Raw genomic sequence first — 11,529 nt, forward strand, 5'->3', positions numbered from 1 at the left:
TCTAAACAAACATCACCACTCAAATTAAAATGTAAACCCATTTAACATATAAAAAATAATATTCAAAAATTTGATAGAATTAAATTGGGTCTTCTTGATTTCTTTTTTACGGTCGATTTTGAAATGATTATCTGTTAACAATCTCCGCTTCTTCATCACTCTAGTACGAGTCTCTCTCTATATCTTTCTCTCACGTATCAGGTATGAAATTTATTTATATTTGAAAAAACTAAATATGTAATTAAGTTACTAAGATGTTGAGTTTTGTGATTTGGGAAAAGAAATGGTGCAGGGAAGAAGATGAAGAAGAAAGGGGCGGGGTAGGGGGTTGGGTAGAAAATGTATTTGAAATAAATTTTATTTTTTAATTTAAAAATTATTCTTCTATAATTTTTGGGACCCACTTGCCACATGTCATTTTTTCATCAATCATTTTGCCATGTCATCGAGAGTGTATCTCACACACCTTACATTTTTTAGTTGATTATCGAAAAATGTCAAATAGGAACAAGTTTTGTATAGATAAAAGTGTTCAATAGGTAATAGTCTTAATTAAGGTGCCTAAATGAAATATGCGGACAACTTTGAGGGGCTGTCGATGACTTAAGCCTAAAATTTATGTACAATCGTCATAACTTGCATGAGTAGTTTGTTATATTGTGGTATGTATGATGGACATTATAGAAGAGATTTATTGATGTGCAACTAATGTTTATGAAATATTAATGTTATATGGTTATTGGACCAAGTGGGAGAATGTAAGAATAATTTCTTACTTATGGCTCAAGTTTACTTGTGACCCAAGTAATACCATAAATAATATTTAATGAAGATTAGATCTCGTCCGTATATTGGTTACTTAATAGACGTACCAGATTAAGTCATAACCTCTATAAATTGGTCCTCCCTCCACCCATTAGGGTCACCACATATTCTCCACAATAATTTCATCGCTGACGGTTGTGGTAACGTAAGGTTTAGGGCAAGGAAATAGAAATCAATTTACGATTAACGCTTCTGCTTCTCTGTGCGATGATGTCTTCCGCATCAGGTACGTTCCCCTAACGATCTCTATGTAAGATTATCGTGTTCAAGATCTTGATGTGTATTAAATTATTTTATCTTACATAAATATATTGATTTAGTATCAATTAAGCGAAACTATCAGTCTTATTGATCCCAATACAGTATATGATACTTATTTAGTAACAGTTAAGAGAAATTAGTTGGAGGGGGGGGGGCGATATATAGTATACTTACTTAGTGGGGTATGAATGTAAAGGGGTATATGTTTGTAATTATTTTGCTTTAATGGGGTATTTGCTTAGTTTCCCCAATTTTATCCATAAAAAATGTTTTTGTTGAATAACTAGTCAATGTTTAACAATCTTTGGATAAGACCCTTAAATGACTAAACTATCCCCAATCTTTTTTCTTAAATTTCTTTTATAATTTAATGTCTTTTTTTATTTATATTGGAATAGTTGTAAATGTTCTTTTTAATTTTCCAAATTCATTCAGTGTAATTTGATGATTTCACAAACTAATATATTTTTTCTCCATGTTTGATTTGCTATGTTGGGTTGATTGGTTTTTACAGTTTTTTATTTTTTAAATGTAGTTTGCCGATTGACCACTTGAATTTTTTTTTAATAAACTTCGTGTATGTGAATAATTTAAGTAGCCTTAAATCTATGTTAAGTTTAAGATATGTTTGACCAACAAAAAATTAGAAATACACTGTGCTATCAAGGATCTCCGTAGTGGCATATTACACCTCAAAATTAATAATAATTTTTTTTATATTTTAGTATTTAACTTGACTAGTTAAATGCAATAGAAAACTCCATAATAACTCAAGGGTATAATAGGAAAGAAGTTTTTATAGAGTTTTAAACCAAGCACAATATTAGTTTGAAAAAATGAATTTAACACTTGATAAAAACTAATCTCTCCATTACTAAACAATGTATTATGAATCTTTGTATCAAACGACCCTTTAGTTTTTCTATGTTGGTCAAATTCATACTTTTAAAATTAATAACTCTCGAGGATAAAATAAGAAGAATAATATTCTTTAGGGAAAAGGGTGAAAAATACCCCTCAACTTTCATTTATTAGTTGACTTTACCCTTAAAGTTAAAATGAAGTTGTTCTTACCCTCGCCGTTTACTATACTTGTCACTAGGGGTGTACAAGTCAAACCGTAAAGTCAAACCGAACCGACGAATCAAATCAGATCGGAAAAAAAAAACCGATTTGTGGTTTGGTTTGGTTGGTTTGGCGGTTGAAAAAAACCGACCACTCTTGGTTTGGTTTGGTATTAAAAGAAAAAAAGTTAAACCGAACCCAAACCAAACCGACATAATATATATATATATTATTTATAGATAAAAAATATTATTTATAATCTACTTTGTTAATATATTTTTAGTTAGTTTATAGTTTTCAATGTTTATATATTTTATTTCAAATTTGGGCTTGTAAAATTTGTAAATATTTTATTTTGTATTAAGATCCGAAGTTACAATTATATTGTTATAGTTTTTCAAATTCAAAGTTAACAATTTACTTTGTAAATATTTTGTTTTGTATTCAGTTTGCATGTAGCCGTTAATTTTATTAATTTAACATAATGAACGTTGATATTTTAAAAAAAATATTTTGTACTCAAATGAATTTTACCGTCTTTTCTAAAATTTCTATTCATTTAACATTTTTCAAGTTTAGCTTATCACATAGGTAAGTGAAAACATATTTGATCTCTTTTTCAAATATCGCATAATTGTAAAAAATCGAAAAAACTGAAAAACCGAAAGAACCGACTAAATCCAAAACCGAAAAAAACCGACTTTATATGGTTTGATTTAGTTTTTAGATTTAATAAACCGACATAATTGGTTTAGATTTTTTTTAATGAAAAATCAAACCAAACCAACCTATGTACACCCCTACTTGTCACCCGTACCCCTCAATTGAATGAAAAACTCCAAATCAACTAAAATTACACAATTTCAATTAAAATAACTCGATTTCCTATTTTAATCCAAACCGACCCACTTAAAACCAAATGAATTCATACCAATTTAAAACTCCAAACCCATCTCTCTAATCTTCTTCATCTCCTTCACCATTCTACTTCAAATCCACTAAAATTACCTAATTTTCTTTTTTTATCCAAACCTAACTCACTAAACCAAATGAATTCATACCAAACTAAATCTCCAAACTCATTTCTTTAATCTTCTTTCTCTATTGGAACACTTTTGAATCTTCATCAACTCCTTATGTCCATCTCTACATAAATCATGGTTTACGAAAAATAAGTAACGAACACCATTACTATAGTCAATTTACCCACTTGACAACCGTAATTTGCCTAATATATTTTTCCAAAAATTCAAAGGCAGGAAGATGGAAACATCTGCCACTGTAACATGGTTGCCTTCCTTCATTGCATCAGTCTCTATTAATATATAGGAGGGAGACTATTGGAGAAGAGAAAGCGTGAAATGCTGAGATCTTGTGGTGAGAACCAAAAATCAACACGAAAGTTTAGGAGAGATGTTATAGTGGTACATTTGTTGATGGAGTTCTTTGTTGGTTTCATCATCGTCACATCAATGAGGATGCGATCTTGACTCAACCACACAATTCTGCAGATACCCATTTACAAGGAAAAATAAGAAAATAAATACGAATTCAATATCCCTCAAAACTTTGACATTCTATTTCAATGACAAAGGAGATGGAGATAAAAGAGATGGATTTGAGATTTTAATTTGATATGAATTTATTTAATTTAGCAGGTTAGATTCGGATAAAAAGAAAAATTGGGTAATTTTAATTGAAATTGGATAAGTATAGTTGATTTGGATTTTTCATCCAATTGAGCACATCTCCAACCCTACACTCTATTTTCATCTTCAAATATAGAATTTTCTATTTTTTCAAACAACCAACTTCAATCCAATTTTTTATTTCATTCTCTAAAAAAAATAAAAAAAATTCTCTCTCCTTAATATTATATTATTATTTCTATTTCATTCTTATTTTCTTATTTCATAATATAAATCCTTTATTTTTTCCCAATAATTACTTTATATAAATTATGAAATTTTTTATTTAATATAAAATTTTATTTTATTCTAAATTTTTAAATAACATAAATTGCAAGAAAATATTATATAATATACAAATTAATGGACAAATTCAAATAAAAGTGAAATACAATTACATAAACACTCAATTTTTGAAAGTATCACATTGCTCCCATAAATGCTCTATTAATGCATTAAGGAGTTCAAAATGAGTATTTTTGTCCTTACTTTTTTTATATGTCTAGCTAAAAATTATTCAAATCGGAGATTTTCATCTACCACCATTTTTGTCGTTGGGGTTGGAACCTTTACGACATCTTGAATTGGTGGATAAAGATCACGTTCATCCTTAATTATCATGTGCAGTATAATTCATGTAATCATTATATCATGTAACACTTTCTTTCTCCAAAAACGTGACAGTCCTGCAATAATTGCAAAACGTGATTGCAAAACTGTGAATGCACGTTCAACATCTTTTCAGCATGATTCTTGTTTCATCGCGAATTAATTATTATGTTATGTATTGTATTGTATTGTATTTTATCTTGTATTTAAATTATCGTATTATATATTGTATTTTCAAATTAAAATTTTCATCTAATCTTTTTAATTTTGTGTATTCTTTATAGTGAAAATTAATAATAAAATCAAATTATATTATTGACAAAAATTAGAAAAAAAATAAAATACTATTAATTCGGGATGAAAGTAGTATATATAAAATAATATATTTTTTAAAATATCATATTACGTTTAAAAAGAATTGTGAATATTTGATATTTAATTAATGACATTATATGTAAAATAATATGTTAATTAGAAAGTTATAGAAATAATAATAAAATAATCAAAAAGTGCAATAGAGAGTGTGAATAATAGTTTTCCAAATTTGGAGAACTACTATTAACCTCTCTAAATATGAAGAATAGAGAGTGATATGGAGGTGGGTTAGAGTGTCCATTCTCTATTTTACTCTCCAAATATAGATAATGGAGAGTAAAATAGAGGTGGATTGGAGATGATGAGGGGTATAAATGACAAGTATAGTAAAAGTGAGATAAGAATAACTTTATTTTAATTGGTGAAGTCAACTAATAACTGAAAGTTAAGGAATATTTTTAATCAATTTTTTTATTATTTATGCATTAATTTTATAAAATAAAAAATATTAAAAATTATTTATTTTTAGCAATCACAACATATAAATCGAAACGAAGGAATTATATAAAAGAACACTCAAGTAGAAGGTAGGAGAGTTTGACGAAATGAATTGTGAAGGAGACTGCTTGACAAGGGAACCTACAAAACACTCGTCAAAAATAGAGATGTGACAACTATTATAAAGAAAGCTCTTATCCTACAATAACACCACTATTTATTTATATAAAATAATAAAAAAGATACAACCACCCACAAAAAGTAAAAAACAAGTGTTCGTTTTAATATTTTATACATATTAAAATTTCACCCTTCAAGTATAATTTAATTAATTTTTATTTATTTCAAACACAAGGAGAACATCCTTCAAGAAAACTTGTACATTTTGACCCAAAAACTATGTAAAAACAAAATTCAACTTAGGAGGGGTATGCGAAGCTCTTCTTCCTAATGACCTTATATTTCAATTTATTCAACAATACATGGCTAATAATTACTTAGGTATATTTAAATGGTGAGAACCAATATGTTTAAGGTGAGAAATAAATCAAAACATTTTCTTTAATAAAGCGAATGAATTTGTTTTATAGAGTGGGAAGCGTTTTACTAGTTGTCTAGTTTTGATAAACATGTTAGAGCAGTGGCAGAGCCAAAAATTTTAATAAAGGGGTTCAAAATCTGAGAAGTAAGTACACGAATTAGTGCAAGGGGATTCGACATCTATTATACATACCTAAAAAATAATTTTAACCATGTATAAATTAGTAATATTTTTCGCCGAGGAATTCGGATGAACCCCTCATTTTATGCTGCCTCCACCCCTGTGCTAGAGTTTTAATGTCAAAGTAGGGGTGTGCGGAAATCTAATCGATCGATGAATCGAATCGAAAAAGTGTTATTAATTTATTTTATTGGGTTATTGAGTTAATGATTTTTAATAGTTTTATAAAAAAATCGGGTTATCAGTTCGGTATTGATTTTTTAATATTGGGTTATTGAGTAAACCAATAACCCACTAAGACTAGTAATTTATTATTTTTACTTGTACAGAAATATTATATATTAATCTCAATATCTTACTAGTTACTATCTTTGTCCTTTGACCTTCAATTAACCACTTCACATTAAACAAAACGTCTAAATCTAAAATAAGAACTCTATTCCTCTTAATTCTCTTTGACTTACACTTGTGTAGTTCTCTACATGTAAAGTTACATTATTGTGTTGTCACACCAAAATTATTAGAGAAGTCATATATTTGTTTTGTAAGTATTTTCTTATTGGTTAAACCGAGAATCGAATCGTTAAAGAACAAAACAGATAAAAAATATCTTATTGATTTAACCTATTTAAAACCAAAAATAATAAATCGGACCAATAGTATATAAAACCGAACTGAACCGACCGATGCACACCCCTTCAAAGAATCAATATATAATCCAACGAAATTATTAAAAAAAAAAGAGTGAGAAAAATAGAAAGATAATGCCAATGATTATTACCTATAATATAATAATAATAATAATAATAATAATAATAATAATAATAATAATAATAATATAAGTTTGAGACTTACCTATATAAGACGGCATGATTGAGGTGTGAAGTATTATTCTATTAAGTATATTTTCCTCCCAGCCAATAATACTTGTTTAAAAATTGGGTTATGTCCATATTATGCCCCTATCTCTATATGACTAATGAAGGCACGCCTAGGACAAAGTTTATAGAATTTGAAAATCATTTTAAATATTTGCATTATTAGTCACTATGTTACCTACTTAAGAAAATAAATATTTATAAATGACATTAATGTTTCTCCACCATTCATTTGACGGCAATTCCACATAGGATGCCCTGGCCCCTAACCTTCATTTGTCCTGTCCACTAATCATTACTTTTCAACAAATGACATTATAATTTAATTTCACTGCCATTGCAAACAATCAAAGAAGAAAAAAAAGTAGTTGAATGTTGATGGAAAGTCATGCCTACAAAGGACATCAGTTTTTGCTTACTTCCATCTGAACTTATCCAATATATAATCCTTCAACTTTCATTGCCAGAGATTATCCAACTCAAATCTGTAAATAAGTCCATTTTCTCTATTATTTCTGATGGAGACTTCATTCGTAACTACAATCATCAATCAAGCTCCGCCACGTGGCTGTTCCTTTATAAAAAACGTTGGCGTCGTGAAGCCCTTCTCTATGGTTTTGCTGATTCTTCCAATCGTTGGTTCAATATATTGATATGTGATATGTTGAAACAAGTGGTACCACCAGGTGAAGATGTCTACTTTTTGACAGCTAATGCTAATATATTCCTCTTCGCTTTGAATAATACACAACAACTCATGTCAGTTGATATTATGACTAGGATTGTCAAAAACATCCCTCCAAGTCCTTTAGGTCCACGTGGTACATCCTCATGGCGAAGATCCGGTATGAAATTATTATCTTGCCCTAATTCTAATTGTAACCATTTTAGATTCTTGTTTGCTGAATACCATCAAAATCGTCCAACTTTATTTGAGTATAATTCAAGAGTTGAAACATGGGAATATAGTTGGGGAACATCAGATCATGAGGTTGTTAGGCAAGACTACTATTTGGATGATGAATTTATATTCTTAAGTGCATCTAATGGAAGAAGTGGAAGTGTTATCATAGGCGTTGTGCGATCTTATGAATGCAACACTACTATCACTACTACTCCGCTAGTCATCAGACCAACATTCAATGAGCAGCATGCCGAAGATCATCGATTAGCCGTTGGATTTAGTTGGGGGGATTCCATAGATCTATTACACGTCTATGGTGATGGGAATATGATGACTATTAGATCAGACAAAGTCAATAATAATAGTAATAAAAGAAAGATAAAGAGAATAGAGTTATGGGGTTTGAGCAGAAATAATGGGAGGTATTGGGAATTTGCATCAACAGCACCAAATGAGTTGATTCATAAAATAAGTAAACCATATGGTGCTATGATGGGGTGTATGCAAAAAACACAAGGCATAACAAGGGCAATTTTGATGACAAATCTTGAGGGTACATGGGAAACTATTTGGTTAAGCTATAACAACAACAACAATCATTGGGCCTGCCTTCAGTTACCTGACTGCAACATGAAAGGCTCAAACCTGGCTGGAGTCACATTCTCCTCTGGTTTAACATTGTCCTAGCTACCTACCATATATTCTAGGCACAATGCTTAAACATGACCCTTAACTTGACGTCAGTTGGCAACTTTGACCTTTAACTTTGGATGTGCACAAGTAAACACTTAAACTTGTATAAAATTGAACAAATGAACACATTCGTCCTATATGGCACCTTACATGACAATTTTGAGTCCTACATGGCGTCCTACGTGTATTGTGCCATGTAGGACACTTATGTCTAATTGTTCAATTTTATACAAGTTTAAGTGCCTACTTATGCATATTCAAAGTTGGAGAGCATAATTGTTCGTTGAAGTCAAGTTAAGGGTCATGCGTATGTATTATCCCTATATTTTAATTGCAATTTCAATGTCACATATACATACATGAATACCATCAAATAATCATAATCAAACATTTACACTCAAATATTGTCTTTATTACTTTATGTTTTGCCTTGTATCAATAAACATTAAATTTTTAAGCGCCACCTAAATATATAATAATAAAAATTAATTATGCCTGGATAATAAAATATAACTAATAGACATAAATTAAAAGTTCCTAAAAAATGATAAACGCTTAATTATTGATCATGCTTTGCTAACTCACTAAATGAAGAACCCATATTTTACAGAATTATCCTACTATTTTAAATATCAATGAAAACTTGAAAAATTAAAACAAACTAAATATTCATGGGTATATCAACTAAAGTACCCTTGATATAATTAATTATTAACATACTTTGTACTTACAATGATATATTTAAGTGTGTATATTCTTAAAAATTTTGTTTGGAATCATCAAATAAAAATAAGATGTACATACAGCTAGACTTTTGAATTTAAAATATATTATTATTCATCATGTTATTTCTTCAGAAGGTTATTTTCACAACTCAAACTAGTAGCCTCTGGCACATGACAACAACACTATGAATTACGTCAAAACTCAAACTAGTAGCCTCTGGCACATGACAATAACATTATCAATTATGACAAGGCAACCTTTGTTTATTAGACTTAACATATATTTATAAACTAAAATTATAAAATAGCACAAAACGAATCTTACTTAATGCCATCTTGGAAATTACTTTTATTTTCCCTGAATATGTATGTATGAGTGAAGTGTTAATATGATGTAACTGAGTAGTTCTTATTTAAAAATTCATTACCAAAATTATCAAAATTACCAAATTTTTATAGAGCAAATAGAGCAAAATTACCAAATTTTATCGCAAATAGCAAAAAGATCGAAAATCCAAAATAGCAGAAATAGCACATTCACCGCACCAAAATTACCAAAATTTTATCGCAAATAGCAAAAGATCGAAAATCCAAAATAGCAGAAATAGAAATAACAGAAATTCTGATTTTTGTAAATCCTACTCAGTACTCCCTCTCACTCGGTGTCCTATCATGTTTATCTCAGAGAGTTTAACCTGCTTTTTCCCTTCTTTTTTTTTAATTTACTACCCCGTTCATCTCTTTCTTTTAACCTATATTCTTAGCAACTTCTTCTTTAACCCCACCCCGGAGATGGCCAACAAGATGTCCTGTAATTTCTGCGGACTTTTTAAGGCCTTTAAAACATCCTAGGAATTTATAGGTTAATCCATCGTTGTTATCAAGAAGTTAAAAGCTTAACCATATATTAAGGATAGTTCGTAACATAATTTATAACTTGAATACAAACATAACGTGAATACAAACATAATTTACATAATTATTTTTAGGGAAAAATGCAGGAAAACATAAGCGACTTACATGATTTAGAAGGAGAGAGGTTTCCCTTTCGGGAATCCGACTGACCCTTACACACTAAAAAACCAACTTTTTGTACAAACTGAATATTACAAGAGGTTTTTTAGAGGCCTTTGGTTTGGGTAGTGGAGAGGATTTTGTGGAACATTGGCAAGGAGAATATGTTGTGTGCTTTTTTTTCTTCTTTTGTTTTTTTTTTCTTCTTGCCTTCATTTTGCGTGGAGTGGTGTCTTTTATAGAGGAAAAACACAAATACTAATGGCCTAACATGGCAGACACACTAAGGTAAAAGTGGGATAAAAAGTAGTGGGCTAGAGTTGGCCGACACTTTTGAAGATAAGATCAAATAATACACGTCGGGTACACATTGGGGCCCCATCGTCACTGACTTTGACGCGTGCTTATCAGTTTTTTTCTCTTTAGAGGATAGTGATAAAGTAATCACTCACACGACAAATGTGGGCATACTCACATGACACACTTTTATTTCTACCAAAATTATTGTCTTTGCCTTGTTCGTCTTCAGGTTTCAAGGTTGTGCAGAGCTATGGAATCAAAACTCATGCCGGAATCATCATCTTCATTAGGATCTTGATAATATGAATGTTCTCCATAGTCTTCTTCCCGGAACTTAGGGATCTAGTTATGTTATTACCCAAAGTGTCTCTCCTTGAGCTTGTATTAGTTCTGTCGCGTTCTGTATCTGGTACCAGTCTATTTCCACTTGGATCTAGATTTTGCGTAGTAATTACGTGTTTGTCCTGTCCTTGTTGGAAAAACTTTTTTAAAGTCTTTTTTATTATGCTCTCTATTTTATCATTTTATTTTATTTTTATGGAGCATAGTTTTCTTTGTTATTGTCTCTACCTGAGTAAATGATCTGGGTAACCTTCGTCTTGATGAAGAACCTTCATCTTCACTTTTTGGCAAAGTGATAGCCATATGATACAGCTAGTCCGGTTCAAACGGTAGCCGCTAAAGACACCTCAAACCCGTTTATGACTGTCACTTTGCCAAAAAGTGAAGATGAAGGTTCTTCATCAAGACGAAGGTTACCCAGATCATTTACTCAAGTAGAGACAATAACAAAGAAAACTATGCTTCATAAAAAGAAAAAAAAATGATAAAATAGATAGCATAATAAAAAGGAATTTAGAAAAAAATTTCCAACAAGGACAGGACAAACACGTAATTACTACGCAAAATCCAAATCCAAGTGGATATAGACTGGTACTAGATACAGAACGTATAAATACAGAACGCGACAGAACTAATACAAGCACAAGGAGAGACACTTTGGGTAATAACATAACCAGATCCCTAAGTTCCG

At 30.2% G+C, this 11,529-nt stretch overlaps 1 protein-coding gene across 1 annotated transcript; it reads left to right on the forward strand.

Annotated features, from left to right (window-relative positions):
* The first annotated feature begins 7,239 nt into the window (after positions 1–7,239).
* Positions 7,240–8,711, forward strand: LOC125828001 (uncharacterized). Its single transcript, XM_049507311.1, has one exon. The coding sequence runs from the start codon at positions 7,249–7,251 to the stop codon at positions 8,449–8,451; it is 1,203 nt and encodes a 400-aa protein (XP_049363268.1). The 5' UTR covers positions 7,240–7,248; the 3' UTR covers positions 8,452–8,711.
* The last annotated feature ends 2,818 nt before the right edge of the window (positions 8,712–11,529 follow it).

Source organism: Solanum verrucosum, unplaced genomic scaffold (assembly GCF_900185275.1).
Source record: "Solanum verrucosum unplaced genomic scaffold, falcon-dt-bn FXZP01000136.1, whole genome shotgun sequence".
Classification (NCBI taxonomy): domain Eukaryota; kingdom Viridiplantae; phylum Streptophyta; class Magnoliopsida; order Solanales; family Solanaceae; genus Solanum; species Solanum verrucosum.